We start from the raw sequence: 18,888 nt of genomic DNA, 5'->3' as shown, positions 1-18,888 counted from the left end.
GTCAGTGAATGATGGCACATCGCGAACGCGTGGCGCTTTATGGCATGCGTCGCGATGCGTTAACCGACTGCGTTACACCACGTTATACTGCGGTGTAACGCAATCCGTCTAACGGACTGCCTGCCTAACGTAATGTGAACCCTGTCTTAGTCATTTAGGGTTGCTGAAGTTAGTGTCTTATTCTCGCACTCCATGCATCAATGACCCATTCTGATATCATCCTTCCAGGTATCACACAGACACACAAAACCAAATTAACACAAAAAGTACCTCGATGAATATGCAAAAGTGTAAGCCAAGGGGTTTTCCTCTACCAGTAACACTTTAAGAAGGAGCCATCAGCAATTGTTTAGCAAATACTGACATTGTATTTATTGAGTTAAATGTTTTGATGTTCCTTTGCTATTCATCCTGGAAGTTAACTGGAGAATTGTGTGCCACAGTTTTCCTAGTCATAGAATGGTAGAGTTGGAAGGGACCTCCTGGATCATCTGATCCAACCCCCTGCTTAAAACTTCAATCGTGTATACAGAAAATGTGTGAAATTATATAAGAAGTCTCACTAGAATGCCATCGTGAAGCTGACCAAAGATGTCATAACAACGCATATAGCGAGTGCACCCATCTTCTGCTACTCCTAAAAGAACATGGAGAGGTAGTAGAATGATGAAAGTTTAAGTGCTTAAATAGGTTCAGTTACCAATCCATTGTGAGTGCAGCCTGCTAAAAGACTGCACAGTATACCGCACAGTATTGAGACACATTAAAAGGGGCTTCAAATAGATGGACATTTATCACCCAGCCACAGCATAGGTCATAAACATGTAACCTTTGGGGCCCCACCACTGGGACCCCCAGGATGACTAGAACCCTCTTTCCTACTCGCTGCAGTGAATGATCATTTTCCATTTTATTATATTCACTGTCTATAGGGTTGATGTAGGCAGATTACAAGTTGAAGGGAGAGACCGGGCAAAGACATTTACTATATTTCTCTGTCAATGTCCAACATAGCTGTTACAATATTCCCACTTTCAGGTAGCAAGGGAGAGGCCAGTATGCTACTTTGAATTGGAAAGCAAGACTTAACAAGATGTTGTCCACACTTTTTCTTTTATTTTCCCTATGGGGAGAAGCACTTACTGGCAGATCGTTAATGCCTTGTGACAATCTCTCCTGGCTCATAGCGGTCATGAATCGCTAGTTCTTTCTCTTTTGCTCTATTGATGGGGAATCACTGCAAACGTCATGCTGACTGACAGTCAGCTCACCACTGCTGATCCTGCCGTCAATCAACATGAAATTGGTCGTGTCACCTCATTGACATAGCAGGGTGGAAGAGAAGGAACTGGTCTGTGGATGTGATGTCAAACGAAGCATGAGACTCACTGGCAGGAGCGATTCATGACTGCTATGAGCCAGGAGAGATGGTTGCAGAGTAGTACAGACAGGTAGTTAGTAACTTCCTACTGATGTTTAGTGACATAAGGAAAATTTAAAAAATAGACCCGAAAAACGTATGTAGTCTAAACGTGATAACAGGAACAGACAGGGCTGTGGAGTCGGAGTCGTGAAGTCAGAGCCCATTTTGGTAGAGTCGGAGTCATGAAAATTGAGCAGTTGGAGGTTTGGCTTACTGACTCCACAGCCTAGGGAATAGAATTAATAAACAAAAGTAAAAAAAAAAAAAAAAAACTGGCAGTAGAAGAAAATTCTTCATCTCCCCACCCAAATCATAATGGGGAACCCATTATGATTCTCCCACAGAATAAATCTAAGCCATTGAGGAAATTTAGATGAACTTCTGGCCACCAAACCTTTTGTTGAAACCAGACTAAAATATCATTACATCGAAGTAGTCCTAAATGACTGAAAGTAGGGTGTCACAGATCATACAGGATAATGCCGATCCTTAGTTATCTGCTAAAGAATGCAATGACTTGCCCTGTAACAGAAATAGTAAATTCCAGCAGATATCTTATACTGCAGCATTGACTTCAGACACCATGATGACGGGTAAAGATTCACAGAAATTACGCTGAACTCTGCAATATAAATAACTCAGACTCCAGAGAATTTCTTCTGCTCTCCTGTTTCCTTCTGGGAAAGGAACCATCTCCATAGCCAATAAACACACCCTAGAACATTTCAGATCTCTTTAAAGGCAGATGAACAACAAACATCAGCATCAGACAGAACAATTTAAGGAGGGAGTAGGCCTACACTATGTTTTCTACAAGAACATGCAGCTTTAATTCAGAACAGTTGATGCATCTTAAAGAGAGTTATTACCAAAATAAAGTTATACCTTTTCCAATAGGAATGGGGCTCTTAAATGGAGCCGAGGTGCGCATGTACAACTTATGATCGATTTACTGTCTATGGATGGGACTGACAGAATGCAGATTACAACGTTTGTCTATTCACAAAGGTGGTGACACTGCTCTGCCTTTTACAATTCTATATAGTCAATATGAGCAGAAAAACATTGGTGGGTAGAAGAGAGATGGATGATCACAGCACAAGTGGAAGGTATTATTGTGGTCTATTATTTACATTTCTTTTCAGTACTGGTATAAGAGACTTACTAGAGGATAATACACTCCTGCTTTTGTTTTCCACAATCCTACTTAGAAAAAAAAAAAAGGCACTCTAATTACTGTAAGAAAGAGATCCAAGAAAGGCCAATCTCTCCTAATCATTGACTGCTGGAAAAGTGAATGGAAAACAAAAGGAGAACTACTTGAAGCACAGAAACAAAACTGAGTGGTTACAGCTCCAAACTAGATGTTTTTCTCAAGTCTGCAATTAAAAATAAAAATAGAAGGCAGAACGGGAACTCTGAAATGGGCCAGGAAAAGAAGGCTGCTCTTCAAGCACTTTTAATGTTTAGATTAAGAATGCTAACGCCCCTTTCATGCTGCAGATTTAGTTTATAAATTGCATCAGAAACAATATTACACTGTACTAGCTTCACGTCAGAGCACCACAAATGACGGACATCTTACATGCTGCTAGTATAAAGCCTGCTGTACAGCTGCCCTTCCACACGTGTAAACTCATTTATTTATGGACCAAGAAAAATGAGCAGAGGACACTGTAGGTTTACCAAGCCTCTACTTTCATTACATGGAGATAAAATGTATATACAAAACAGCCTAGAAGCCTCTACAATCACTTACTCTGCTGATTTCCTGCCACTTACAGAAAGAATCGATGCTAAGTACCTAGATCATCAGATATAAAAACAGCATCACCAAAAGTGCCCAGACCAAAGATGATCAGAAAACACACATTAGGGTAAGTGCACACGCTGCAGATTCTGCTGCGGATCCGCAGGGGATTTGGCCCTGCGGATCCGCAGCAGTTTCGCAGACATCGTACAGTACAATGTTAGCCAATGGGATTTCAAATCCACAGTGCACATGCTGCGGATATTGCCGCGTTTTTAAATCCGCAGCAGGTTAATTCTTTCTGCGGATTCCACACCTGTTCCATTGACCAGGAGTCAATCCGCAGGGGAAAACCGCTGGCAAATCCGCAGGTCACATTACTTGCGGTTTTACCTGCAAATCCGCGCGGAAAAATACGCAGGTGAATACGCAGCGTGGGAACTCCCCCTTAGTACGTTTTGTGTAGAGTGTATGCAAATACTTATTGGTCGCTATTTTCTGCTATTTATAAGGCTGCTCCCGTCCACTCCATCATCACGTGACCACATTTGTGACCAGTTGGTGCACACAGCTTCATGCACTGGAAGTCACTTTCTAAGTCTATGAGACTTGAACCAGTTTCTTCTAACCAAAATATTTATGTCCAGTTTTATGATTTTTGCAATGAGTATAATGCTTCCATACATTTTGTGAGCATTTGGAGCATGGCGTTTTAACTGCTGAACTTGATCCAAGCTTTTCACAAGGTTTTGATAACATTTTACTGACATTTTAGACAACAGGTTATGATGCTCCTTGCTTGGCAACATTTTTTTCTTTCAGTTCCAATGGAATTTAGGTCAGATCTATCAAATGCACTTACCATTAAAGGAGTTGTCCACTACTACCACTACTAGAACAACCCCATCTTGATCTAAATGTTTGGCTCCGATAAAATTAAAAAGTGTATACTTACCTCCCATGCTGGTGCCGTTCCAGCGGTGCCATCAGTTGCGGTCTCGGGGCTTTCTTGTGGTAGTTGTGACCAGGGCTGTGGAGTCAGTAAGCCAAACCTCTGACTCAGACTCCTCAATTTCCTTGACTCCTGACCCCACGGCACTGCCTCACTACTGTGAATATATACATAAAGGACAGCACAGATTCATCTTAACCAAAAACCAAGATCCTCAGATCAGTAACAGCAGAGACATTTATAGGAAATTTTATGACTTTCCCAAATTCTTATGAAAAAATGTACAGCAGATCCTGCATTGAACTACTGTACCCAATTTATTATATATTTTAGGAGTCGGTAATGGGTTAATTTCATACCGACGCCATCAAAATGGACACAGACTCCACAGTCCCAGTTCTAACAGGTGAGCCCAGTGCTCAATTAGCGCCGACATTGCTGTCCCCACCTTCTAACGAATTGAACATGAAGAGGAAGTGAGAGAGAAGCAGCAGCCCGGACTTCCTCTGTGTTCAATTCATACAAAGGCAGAGACAGAGTCCAGCGCTGATTTGGCGCCTGGCTCACGCGTGACAAATACCACATGAGAGCCCCGGAAACAGAAGTGCCGGCACGACTGGAACAGCGCCGGCAAGGGAGGGGAGTAAAGGCTTTTCTTATTTTACAGGGGCCAAACATTTAGATCAAGTAGATGTTGCCCTAGTAGTGGACAACGCATTTAAGAACAAACTATCACATTGCTAGCTTTACCTGATCAGAGCAGACGCCTTCAAATGATCAGGCTTCAGTCCTGGTGATCGCCAATAAACTTCAGTCTGCCGTTTATGCCAGTCTTGGAGTAGAGGTTTCATTCTAACGGGCCTGTCACACTAAGCGATATCGCTAGCAATATCGCTATAACATCACTGGTTTTGTGACGTAGTAGCGATATTGCTAGCGATATCGCTATGTCCGATACTTACCTCCGACCAGCTCCCCCGCTGGTTATCGCTGATCGCGCGAGAACGTCCTGGACCGTTTCTCTTCGTGGGCTTCCTGTGGTGCCGACGCGTGGACGCGGGCGGGAGGACGTCAGGATCGCCTCGTCTGACAGGTAAGTAACGACCCCTGCTATGTCGCTGGTGAGATCTGCCTGTGTAGCAGCTCACTAGCGACCACCTAGCGATGCACCAGCGATCCTGACGGCGTCATATCGCTGGTCGGGATCGCTGGTACATCGCTAAGTGTGACAGTACCTTAACACTAAATCCTTTCAGAGCACGACACTGTAGGAGGTGATTAATCAAGGATATAGATACCGTACTTCGCTGCATGATGCATCCAGCACTATCACTATTTTCTCTGGTGACATCCAGAGGTTTAGCAGAACAATTTGAACTGAAGCTAGCTCAGTTTAAAAAAAGTTTCCTTCTTGAACATTTGGATGTCTGTGTCATGTCAATATTTCTATTTGCAAGCATTTCTTTGTATGAATATTGAAAGTATCCCAAGTTGTTTGGAAATATATACAGATAGCTGTAAAAAAAAAAATCAATGTTTATGTCTTGATTGAGTTAATTGGGTTTTACCATTGGGATAAACAGGCACTGCATCTAAAGGTAGACCCAAGAAGAAGGAGGGAAGCCATTGCTGTTTAAAAAAGGGGAGGTTGCACACTACTGGACAGATCTTTGTTAACTGCTAGTGTTCTCCACATCATAAGAAAATAAATATTATACTCTCCTCCCAGACCACTTGTATTTTCCAGTGGTCACATGACATTGTTGTCCCCTGACCACTGCAGCCAATCCGTGGCCACTGATCAGCAGCAGCCTTCACTATTAATTGTCACGCTCTCACCAAGAATCACAGCAGTGACATTGGAGCACTGGCATTTATCTGGAAGGCAATTATAGTCTTTTTTTTGTGGAGCACACTAATAGTACTAGAGCTTTCCAGTATTGGACAATCCTTTTGAGAACTGTTGTGTAAACAAGCATTCCGGTGTCAGAGCTAAGAGGACCTTTAGTCCAAACAATGCCCAGGCATCTGACCAATACTGAAAAGTTTCCTAATGTGTCAATGAGTTGTTGAGATCTATGGGCAGATCTGAATGAGAATACGCCTCCAGAGCTTATATTCAATAAAAGGGTGCATTACCATTGAGACATGTAACTGCTGACAGTCTGCTCTCCTGATCTATATTTTTCACACTGGTAATGTCAACTTTTATTCAAAATAAGCTCTGAGGGCAGATTCTCATGCAGATCAGTGTCTGACCTATAGATCTTAACAGCTAATTTACATAACAATAATGATCTCTTTGGAATAAAGGGGGTTTTACACATAGCGATATCGCTAGCAATATCGCTAAAGCATCACCGATTTGGTGACGCAGCAGCGATATCGCTATGTGTGATACTTACCTCCGACCGGCTCCCCCGCTGTCTGTCACTGATTGCGCGAGACCGCGCAGCTCCATTTCTCGTCGGCTACTTCCTGCTGCGCTTCCTGCTGGCGCCGACGAGCGACGCGTGGACGCGGACGGAGGACGTCAGGATCGCCTCGTCTGAAAGGTAACGACTGCTGTATCGCTGCTGCATCGCTATGAGATCTGCCTGTGTGGCAGCTCACTAGCGACCATTTAGCGATGCACCAGCGATCCTGACCGGGTCATATCGTTGTCGGGATCGCTGGTGCATCGCTAAATGTGAAGGGGCCTTAAGACATCGGATTGCAGATATCATGATTTAATTTTATTCAGCTTTCTATGACCTAAATGCCCATATAAAAGGCTTAGGAGGGCTGAACCTACTGACAGATTCCCTTTAAAATAGCCTCTGATGTGAACAATGCCCCAATTTGGTGAAGAGAAATATATGGTCACAAACTGAGGCATTGTAGACAATTGAAATTAAACATCTTTACCCTAAATGTAGATGAACTTTCAGGCTCAACTATAAATTAACCCAACATATCTGAAAGTTTTAAAGGGCTCATGTCATGCTGCAAAAATTACACAAACCACTTTTCTTACGCTTTCACACCTTTGAAAAGCGACAGAAAAGAAAAATAATGGTTCTGTTAAAAACAAACGAACTATAAGCACACAAGCCTGCATTCACAGTATCATATTCCCAACAAATATTAAAGGGATTTTTTTCACCAAAGACGATCCTTTTTCAAATGGGAGTGCCTGGCACCCCAAGCAAGCAGCTGTTTCATCTGGAGAAACCAGCGCCAGCCATTTTCCCTGCAGTAGTCATTGCAGAGGAAACGTAACATTATGTGGAATTCATTAGGATGACTAGCCATTCATGTACTGAAAAATCAAGGATGGATCAAATTTGTCTGAACAGGAGCTGCTTTCATAGACTAGAGCACCACCACACGATTTACTTTTGTGCAGTACCAAAATCACAAGTTTTGGCGCAATGTTAGATGCAACTTTGTAACCTTTGTAATTTTTATTCTAACCTGATGTACACAGACCCATGAATTCGAACCGTTATTACAAAAGCTGTTAAAGAAAATAAAAGAAACCAAACTAATATCACTGCAAAAACAACAACAACAAAAAAACTAGGAACACACAAAAAAAGGCAAATTACACCAACATACCATAATTTGTGTACATTAGGAAGAATACTTGGAAGAAACAGGATTAGTACGAGAGGGAGAAATCTGGAGCCGTTTGCCGTCTGAGAAGAAACTGCTTTAATAAAAATAAACATTCCCTTCTACTTTGTAGAGACAAGTGCTGCTTACTTAGCAAATGTTGTTTACTTAAGAAATGGTGACTTGCCTTAAAGTACTGGAGAGTCAGGTGTGCGCTGTACAGCAGAAGACCAACTTCCAGTACAAGTGTATCCAATTACTAATCCGATCATTGATCATGACGGAACAGAGATACAGGGTCGCTTATACTTCTGTCCGATCTGGCACCGTTCGCACTAGCAAGTGTTGTGCACTCGTCCTATACACGATACTCACAGAAAGTGCAGTTGCATCTCTCCATTTCCAATGTCAATGTCAGGAGAGTGTCCCTGGAGGTACACTTAAAGGCGCAGGGAAAACAGGCTGCACAGATTTCGCTCTCCATTTCCCATCTAGCTTTTTAGTCTATTCTGTAAAATTCTATGAAAGATCATATTTTTGTGCTGTTAAAAGGAAAAGTCAGATTGCACTTGTATATTAGCATACATTGCTTAAGCGACATTTTGCTCATATATGCAGCCATCGGCCGGTGACATGAAATACACCTTGGCAATTACTATTGATGACGCCATTGGTTTTAAATCCACACAGCATGAACTGCAGAATAAGCAGAATAGTAAGATTTTGTAATGAGACAGCAATAACCATGCTTCTTAATAACCTTCACCAACAATCATTAAACTAAAAAGTATCAATGAAAAAACTAAAATAAAAACAAAACAGCCAGTGCTGACAAACTGACAAGTTGTAGTGTGTTGTTAAGCAACATCTCAATACATAATTTAAGACCCAATTTACAGGTGCACAATACAAGTTAATGATGGACAGCCCTACACAATCCTAGGCTGGTTAATCTACATGGTGTACATCTGCATGGCTGGAGGTATGATACTGAATGTTTTAAAATGTCATGAAAATAAATATGTACTTAAAGGGTTTTTCTCCCAACCTCTCTTTTTTAACCATTTAATTGTAGCTAGCAACAAATACAATTGTTACATTTTCACGCCCTCTTTAGACTGCTTCCATTTGTGGTCAGATGATCATGCCCATCCTTCTATGTTCCAGTGACATCACATACAACAGTCACATGAGCTTCTGTATACAACCCCCAATGTGCAGCACATCCTCGGACACAAGCCACACATTAATCTGGATTACTGAACTCTGTTCTGTGTCAGTGCACCGAACATATTCTACTGCACATATGCCTGGTACTTGCTCTTTGCCTGTAGCGTCAGTGGATCTGTAGTTTGATGAAACTGCTAATAGCGCCCTTCCAGGATGTAACCATATTTACATGTTAGTAATATCCATGGTCTATACTCACACCGCGATACACTGACCGGCTGTGGATCTTCCAACCAGAACTTGCCAGCCTCTTATATGGCTATAAGGCTGTTGAATTAGGCCACATTCAGTATTTTACATCAGTATTTGCAAGCCAAAACCAGGAGTGGGTGATAAATACAGACGTGGCGACGTGTTTCTATTATATTTTTCCTCTGATTGGAAGCCAAAACCAGGAGTGGAACAAATACTGACCAAATACTGAACGTGGCCCTAGGGTTAGGAGAATAAAGGGAAGTATGTGCATCATGGCCCTACTATGACCCCTGCAACACAGATATGTGAACCTGACCTAGGAGCACACCTGCGTTTAGAGTTTCATTTAGAAAAATTAAATTTATGGGAGAAATAATGCATCAAGTGAAACAAGGCCCACATAGACACACCTTTGGGTTTCCAGTATTTTACTATAAAAAAAAAAAAAAAACACGCATGCTGTGCTTTTCCTTCTAGCAAAAAAGACGGTACATGTGAGAGAGTGCCTTCCACCTAAGGTTAAAACGAAGGTGCAAATTAGGCACACACACAAAGGGAATAATAATGTATACTCTACATTTGTTAAAAACATAGGTGTAGGACATCTATATTTCATATAACATATTACTGTTATTGCTAAATATAACCATCACCTGAGAAGAATGCTTGAAAATGCCATTACATCTGTTATTCTAAGCCGGTAAGGGGTATAATAATAAACTATTATGCGCAGTAACAAACAGAGGCCGACAGTGCCAGTTGACACCTAACTATTGGTAAAGCCAAGAGCATGGAAACCTCTAATTACTGTCCTGGGGACAGAACGACATCAGTTACCATCTAGAGAAAACTAGCATTCAAGTGTTAGGCCACATAAAAGCAGTGCCCATCACACAGCGTGAGCAGAGAGATACTGTTCTGGGCACAATAATGTGCTAACACAGGACAAAGATCAGATTTGCCAACACACACAGGATTAATGTGAGATATGAAGAACAGCTAAACAGGGCATCAAGTATAAATAAGGGGACATGACCCGTTCTTACCTCTAATGCTTCCAGGGTATTGAAGCTGGCAATTGCAAAACCATCAATTATATCCTCCTCCTGAGAACTGGATTCTCTCCGCTTACGTCTGGGCGGTCTGGCATTTCTGGCTGAAGCAGCTGGATTTTTACCATTCTGATTGGAATTCTCCTTTCCCAGGCCCCTTTCGGCTTCTGAGCCAGAGGAGGGGCTCTGGTTTCGGGGATCCCTGACAGATGGGTCTCTTCTCCTCACCCTGTCCCTTTGAGACCTGGATCTCCTGCTCTGCTGTTTTATTTTGACATCCATCTTCCTTCAATAACAAATCAGCTAATTATAAATCCAGAGGGAAATTCCAACGAGTGACCTTGAATCCACAAATCCAATTACTAAGCACAACTGGTACAGAAAACTGGATGCAATGGCTACTTACATGAAGGAAATATTTAATGTAATATCTATGTATAAATAGGGAATAATCCAGTGAGGAATCGTACTCTCCCACAGATCCCTCCAAGCAATGCAGGCTGTTTACTTATTAATATTTCCTGCACACTAATCCAATTCTGCTTAGTATCCACTTGTATTGCAACTTTTTCGTGCCATTAAATTGCCACAATATTCCCCATTTGCATTGCTGAGACCCTGCCCAAGAACCTTTAAAGGCAGCAGCATCCTGGTGAAGGAGGAGGGGGTCACAAATCCCTCATGTTGTGGTGCTGCTCGGAGGGAGGAGGCAGTAAGGGCACCCCGCCACCAATGCGATGTCTCCGGCCGGGTGTGGGGATCGCGGCAGAGAAACCCCGAGAGGAGGAAGCCCGAGCTCCGAATCACAGACACCGAGTGCCGCGCCGCTGCCGAGCCTGGGCTGCTGCCATTCCGTGTCTCTTCTCTTTACATCCCCTCCATTCTCGGTCCGGATGGGGAGCTGCACGGTTCCCCCTGGCCTCCCCGGCTCCTGCGGGTCACCGATCGTCCAATCCTGAAAGCAGACACAAATAGGGGAGACGTTAGATCGGCGATCGGAGCTCTTAAAGAGACAGGGGGAGGAAATGTTCTCCTCACTGAATTGTACAGTGCAGCAGAAAAAAAAACCCCAAAGCAGAGAAGTGACGTACTTCCGGCAGCCTGTAATTACCAGAGGAAGTCAGCCACTTTATTAGAGTTTAGATCTGGCTTAACCCGTTGTGCGCAGACGGAGAGTGAGCTGGTAGAGAGCCAGCAGGCGGCCGCTGCTAGAGGCGGGATCACCGGTCACATAGTAACAGCGAGTAATCGCGATACTGGGCGATGAGTGCGAGCCAGCGGGCAGATGACACACAGCGGCCACATGGCCAGGCTCAGCCCTGAGCACACAGCAGCCAGGCACCTTCCACTGTGCTTATATACACAGCTTATCTTCTGAGACAATCCCTTTAAAAGGACTTTGCAGATCTCAGATACATTTTTGTTACAACACTGGCATCCTTCCTGTGAAGTCTGTCCCTTATAATGTCCTATGTCAGCTTTGCAGTGGTCCCCGAGATCTGCCACATACAGTACAATATGACAAAGCGATCTGGGTGACTGATGGGCAAACACTTTGCAAATGAGGTGTAATGTGGAGAAATGCACCTAGGCCGGAGTAATCCTATATATAGCTGCATATATATATATATATAAATAAATGCCTTATCATGTCTGTCTGTAACCGAAATCGCGGGCCGCTGATTGGTTGTGGCCTGGCGGCCACGACCAATCAGCGGCAGGCGCAGGTTAATCTGTAAAAAAGAGAATTAAAATTAAAAAAAGTTATTCTCGCCTTCCAACGGCCTCCTGTCTTCTTTCCACGCGTCCGGCCTCGCGTTCCCAGTAATGCTTTGCGGCTTAGACCGCTGATGACGTCACTCGCGAGAGCGAGAAAGAAGACCGACGTCATCAGCGATCTAACCCGCAAAGCATTACTGGGAACGCGAGGCCGGACGCATGGAAAGAAGACAGGAGGCTGTCGGAAGGTGAGAATAATATTACAAAATAAAAAAGTTATTTTTGTACATGGCTGCGGCAGTGATTGGTCGCGGACAGAGGGCCGCGATGCTGATTGGTCGCGGCTACACGTAAAGGGGGGTGAGGGGACCATGCATACCAGGATTGGGGGGGTGAGGGGACCATGCATACCAAAAAAGGGGGGTGAGGGGACCATGCATACCAGGATTGGGGGGGTGAGGGGACCATGCATACCAGGATTGGGGGGGTGAGGGGACCATGCATACCAGGATTGGAGGGGTGAGGGGACCATGCATACCAAAAAAGGGGGGTGAGGGGACCATGCATACCAGGAAAGGGGGGTGAGGAGACCATGCGTATCAGGACTGGGGGGTGAGGGGACCATGCATACCAGGATTGGGGGGTAAGGGGACCATGCATATCAGGAAAGGGGGGGTGAGGGGACCATGCATATCAGGATTGGGGGGTGAGGGGACCATGCATACCAGGATTGGAAGGTGATGGGACCATGCATATCAGGAAAGGGGGGGTGAGGGGACCATGCATTCCAGGATTGGGGGGTGAGGGGACCATGCATACCCCGAAAGGGGAGTAAGAAGACCATGCATACCAGGAAAGAGAGGTGAGAGGATCATGCATACCAGGATTGGGGGGTCAGGGGACCATGCATACCAGGATAGGGGGTTGAGGGGTAGCATGCATATCAGGATTGGGGGTGAGAGAACCATGCATATCAGGATTGGGGGGTGCATTATTGCATTATTATTAAATCTTCAAAAGTAAACTGCATATATATTCTAAAATACCAGATGCGTTAGAATCGGGCCACCATCTAGTCTACTATATAATTGGCTAATTCTGTCTGTCTGTAACAGAAATCCCGCATCGCTGCAAACAGGTGCAGTCCGGCCGCGAATTGGTGCAGCATTGGAACGACGCATGCCACCGCTACCGTCAGGAGATATGCGGCGCTAGCCGCTGATCTCCCGACAGTTGCTGTGGGTCATCTCCTACCGCACGGAGGTCAGCGGCGACGCAGCCGGGAGATGACCGGCACAGCACTCAATGTGCAGATGGTACCCAGGGTCCGGAGGAGAGGAGACTCTCCTCCAGGCCCTGGGTACCATAAACCTGTAAAATATAGAATTAAAATAAAATATAGCGATATACTCACCTTCCGACGGCCCCCGGACTCTTTCCCTCCTCTCACCACGCGCCCGGCATCTTCCGGTCCCAGTAATGCTTTGACGTCTTGCTCTCATGAGAGTGACATCATCTCCGGTCCTTCGCGCTAAACATTACTGGGACCGGAAGATGCCGGGAGCGTGGAGAGGAAATCGGGGGTCGTCGGAAGGGGAAGGTGAGTATATCTCTCTGCTTGTAAGGAAATCCCGCGTGCAGAGCACTGTGCCCTCCCGATGCGATAGTATCGGGCCTCCATCTAGTATACAATAAATGGGAGTATACTCAAGATTACAGAACAGGAGAAGGACTTGGGTATTCTGGTTATAAGTAAGCTGAGCAGCAGTACTCAATGTCAAGCAGCAGCCGTAAAAAAGCAAACAAGATTTTAGGGTGCATATAAAAAGAGAGAAAATCCCTCGACCCCAATGCATTGTTACCCCTTTATAAATCAATGGTTAGGCCACATATAGAATATAGGATCCAGTTTTGGGCTAAACATTTAACCCCTTCACCCCCAAGGGTGGTTTGCACGTTCATGACCGGGCCAATTTTTGCAATTCTGACCACTGTCCCTTTATGAGGTAATAACTCTGAAATGCTTCCATGGATCCCGGTGATTCTGGCATTGTTTTCTCGTGACATATTGTGCTTCATGTTAGTGGTAAAATTTCATTCAAATAACTTGCGTTTATTTGTGAAAAAAATGGAAATTTGGAGAAAATTTCGCAATTTTCCAACTTTGAATTTTTATGCCCTTAAATCACAGAGATACGGCACACAAAAAACTTGATAACTAACATTTCCCACATGTTTACTTTACATCAGCACAATTTTGGAACCAAAATTTTTTTTTCTTAGGAAGTTATAAGGGTTACAAATTGACCAGCGATTTCTCATTTTTGCAACACCATTTTATTTTTACGGACCACATCACATTTGAAGCCACTTTGAGGGGTCTATATGATAGAAAATACCCAAAAGTGACACCATTCTAAAAACTGCACCCCTTAAGGTGCTCAAAACCACATTCAAGAAGTTTATTAACCCTTTAGGTGCGTCACAGGAATTTTTTGAATATTTAAAAAAAAAAATGAACATCTAACTTTTTTTCACAAAAAAATACTTCAGCTTCAATTTTTTTTATTTTACCAAGGGTAACAGGAGAAATTGGACTGCAAAAGTTATTGTGCAATTTGTCCAGAGTACACTGATACCTGATATGTGGGGGGGAACCACTGTTTCGGCGCATGGCAGAGCTCAGAAGGGAAGGAGCGCCGTTTGACTTTTTCAATGCAAAATTGGCTGGAATTCAGATCGGACGCCATGTCATGTTTGGAGAGCCCCTGATGTACCTAAACAGTGGAAACCCCCCACAAGTGACCCCATTTTGGAAACTAGACTCCCGAAGGAACTTATCTAGATATGTGGTGAGAACTTTGAACCCACAAGGTCTTCACAGAAGTTTATAACGTACAGCGGGGTACAATTAAAAAATCATATTTTTTCCACAAAAATGATCTTTTCACCCCCAATTTTTATTTTCCCAAGGGGAACAGGACCCTAAAAGTTATTGTGCAATTTGTCCTGAGTACGCTGATACCTCACATGTGGGGGTAAACCACTATTTGGGCGCATGGCAGAGCTCGGAAGTGAAGCAGCGCCATTTGACGTTTTTGGCTGGAATTGAGATCGGACACCATTTCGCAAGTGGAAAGCCCCTGATGTACCAAAACAGTGGAAACCCCCCACAATTGACACCATTTTGGAAACTAAACCCCCCAAGGAACTTATCTAGATGTGTGGTAAGCACTTTGACCCCTCCAGTGCTTCACAGAAGTTTATAACGCCCGGGCGTGAAAATAAAAAATTCGTATTTTTTCCACAAACATGATCTTTTAGTCACCAATTTTTTTATTTTCCCAAGGGTACCCGGAGAAATTGGACCTCAAAAGTTGTTGTCCAATTTGTCCTGAGTACGCTGATACCCCATATGTGGGAGAAAACTACTGTATGGGCACATGTCGGGGATCGGAAGGGAAGTAGTGACGTTTTGGAATGCAGACTTTGATGGAATGGTGTGCGGGTGTCATGTTGCCTTTGGAGAGCCCCTAATGTACCTAAACAGTGGAAACCCCCCCACAAATGACCCCATTTTGGAAACTAGACCCCCCATAGAACTTATCTAGATGTGTGGTGAGCACTTTGAACCCCCAAGTGCTTCACAGAAGTTTATAACGCCCGGGCGTGAAAATAAAAAAATCATTTTTTTTTTCCACAAAAATGTATATGATAATTATATTTTTGCCCCCAATTTTTTATTTTCCTAACGGTAATAGGAGAAATTGCACCCCAAAAGTTGTTTTGCAATTTGTCCTCAGTAGGCTGATACCCTACATGTGGGGGTAAAACACTGTTTGGGCGCATGGGAGAGCTTGGAAGGGAAGGACCACCATTTGACTTTTTCAACTCAGAATTGGCTGGAATTGAGATCAGACGTCATGTTGCATTTAGAGAGCACTTGATGTGCCCAAACAGTGGAAACCCCCAATTCTAGCTCCAACCCTACCGCCAACACACCCCTAACCCTATTCTCAGCCCTAACCCTAGCCCTGGCCCTAACTAACCCTAATGGGAAAATGGAAATAAATATATTTTCTTTTAATTGTATTATCCCTTTGTAAGGGGGTGATAACGGGGGGTTTGATTTACTATTTATGGCAGTTTTTATATTTGGCAGCTGTCATACGCTAAAAGACGCTTTTCATTGTAAAAATAGTTTTTGCATCACCACATATTGAGAGCTATAATTTTTCCGTATTATGACCCACCGAGTCATGTGAGGTCTTATTTTTTGCGGGATTAGTTGACGTTTTTATTGGTACCATTTTCGGGCACGTGACATTTTTTGATCGCTTTTTATTCTGATTTTTGGGACGCAGAATGAACAAAAACCAGCGTTTCATGAATTTCTTTCGGGGGGGTGCGTTTACACCGTTCCACCTGCGGTAAAATTGATAAAGCGGTTTTATTCTTTGGGTCAGTACGGTTACAGCGATACCTCATTTAGGTCTTTTTTTATGTTTTGTCGGTTTTATGCAATGAAAACTATTTTATATAAAAAAATAATAATTTTTGCATCGCTTTATTCTGCGAGCTATAACTTTTTAATTTTTTCGCTGATGTGGCAGCTCGTTTTTTGCGGGACAAGATGACGTTTTCAGCGGTACCATGGATATTTATATGCCTCTTTTTGATCGCGCGTTATTGCACTTTTTGCTTGGCGTTATGATAATAAATCATTATTTTTTGCTTTTTTTTTATTTTTATTTTTTAAGGGGTTCGCTAAAGCGGTTAACTAATGGGACAGTTTTATAGGGCAGGTCGTTACGGACGCGGCGATACCTAATATGTGTACTTTTATGGTTTGTTTTTTTTATTTCCAAAAAATGGATTTATTGGGGGAATTTTTTTTCTCTAATTTATTTGGCGATTTTTTAAAAATTATTTTAACACTTTTTTTTTTTTTTAACTTTATTACATAGTCCCAGGTGGGACATCACTGTCCTGTGACAGATCGCTGATCTGTCACATCCCAGATCACTGTGACAGATCAGCGATCTGTCACAGGCACTGCTGCAGACTTCCTCATGCCTGCACTTTGCAGGCACTGAGGAAGCCAGCTCGCTGCAGGCCCACGTCGCCATCTTGGATTCGGGGGCCTGCAGGGAAGGAGCCCCCCGCAGCAGCGCTGCACATTGCGCTACCGTGGGGGGCTCAGGGAAGCATGGAGGGAGCCCCCCTCCCTGCTGATGCTTCCCTTTAACCCCCGGTATACCGCGATCATGTTTGATCGCGGTGTGCAAGGGGTTAACGTGTCGGGGGCGGTCCGTGACATTGTGCTGGGTGTCAGCTGTGATAATTAGCTGACACCCGGCCGCGATCAGCGGCGCTCACCACGTGGGCGCCGCTTATCGCTGAGACGTACTATCCTGTCCATGGGCATATGGGCCCGGGTCCCATGGACGGGATAGTACGTCTGATGTCAGGAAGGGGTTAAAAAGGACATTTAGAAGTTAGAGGCAGTTCAAAGGTGGGCAACTAGATTATTAAAAGGGATGGAAAGCCTCTCATATAAGAGGAATATTAAAGTTGGGCTTGTTTAGAAAACAAACGCCTCAGAGGAGATCTCATTTACATGTATAAATATGTGTGGTCAGTACAGAGGACATGCATGGTCCATACTTAGAACCAGAGGACACTCATTACGGGTGGAAGAAAGGTAATTCCAAAAGCTAAATAGGAAAGGGTTATTTACAGTTAGGGGTGGTTCACATTGCGGCATTAACGCGATGTAGCGCATCCGTTAACGCACCCATAGACTGCCATAACGTAGCGCATCACTAACGCATGTCATAATTGGCATGCGTTACCGATGTGCCGTCAGGCTGTGACTGACTCTCGGATGCGTTCTGCAGCGCTCGATAGTCCATCACTGCTAGCGCAGATGGAGCATCTGCGCTAGTGCAATCGCATAACAGGACCAAAAAAAGGAGTAGCGTTAGCACAGTCCGTTTAACGCATGCGTTGAACGGACTGCTCTAACGCAATGTGAACCCAGCCTTAGGCCGGGATCACACATGTGAGGAATACGGCCGAGTCTCGCATGTTAATACCCAGCACTGCTGCCGATACTCAGGAGTGGAGCGTCCAGCTGCAAGTACCTGCTATGCAGCCGCACACTCCGCTCCTGAGTGCAAGCGACAGTGCCGGGTATTAACATGCGAGACTCGGCCGTATTCCCCGCATGTGTGATTCCGGCCTTAGAGCGGTCAGACTGTGGAATTCCCTACCACAAGAGGTAGTAATGTCAGACACTATAACAGCTTTTAAAAAAGGGCTGGATGATTTCCTCAATGCACATAACAATGCGGGTTATAGTTAATTTAGTGACAAACTGCACAATTGGTGAAGAAAGGTTGGACATGATAGACCAAATTCTTTTTTCAACCTAAGCAACTATGTTTTCTCAGAACTCAATGTTGTGCCATTTCTCTAGAAATATATGACTATCTAAGTCACAGGTATAGAGTTGTACATACACGTATGATCTGCCACTCCATTCAGCTCCTCCTCGCCACAACTTTGTGACTAACAGTGGACCAAGTTCACCAATTTAGGTGATTGGTTGGGGTCCCAGCAGTCATACTGATTTAACCATTATCATGTGGCTAACTGAGGATGCAAGAGATGCACTTGTACCCACACACCAGTTCTCCTATATGTATGGATGCACTGATAGCTGGCTGTTACCAGTCCACTTGTCACAGGCAGATATTCCTACATAAACCAATTAACTAAATTAGTGGACTTGGTCCACTGTTGTTCCTTGATCACAAAGTTGTGACAGATCATGCATGACTAAGAAAGAAAAGCACAGTGCTCAGCCATCTCTACTACTCAACACCTTCCTACTGCAGTTTGCTGCCAAAGGAGAATCAGAGGCACAAATCACCAGTTCTGGTACCCAGAACTGTGTAACAGAGAT

The 18,888-nt window shown here is 44.0% G+C and overlaps 1 protein-coding gene across 9 annotated transcripts in view; it reads right to left on the bottom strand.

Annotated features, from left to right (window-relative positions):
* Window positions 1-18,888, bottom strand: part of FBRSL1 (fibrosin like 1) — an 830,184-nt gene that overhangs the window by 656,562 nt on the left and 154,734 nt on the right. For all 9 annotated transcript variants that reach the window (XM_073559016.1, XM_073559012.1, XM_073559019.1 and 6 more), the window contains exon 2: window positions 10,194-11,154. In XM_073559016.1, the coding sequence (XP_073415117.1) occupies window positions 10,194-10,481 (288 nt within the window). In that variant the 5' untranslated portion in view covers window positions 10,482-11,154. The remainder of the gene's footprint in view (window positions 1-10,193; window positions 11,155-18,888) is intronic.

This window comes from Dendrobates tinctorius, unplaced genomic scaffold (genome assembly GCF_039654945.1).
Source record: "Dendrobates tinctorius isolate UK_male_01 unplaced genomic scaffold, ASM3965494v1 ptg000265l, whole genome shotgun sequence".
Classification (NCBI taxonomy): domain Eukaryota; kingdom Metazoa; phylum Chordata; class Amphibia; order Anura; family Dendrobatidae; genus Dendrobates; species Dendrobates tinctorius.
The sequence above is the reverse complement of the archived record's forward strand: the minus strand, read 5'-3'. Positions and strand labels throughout refer to the sequence as shown.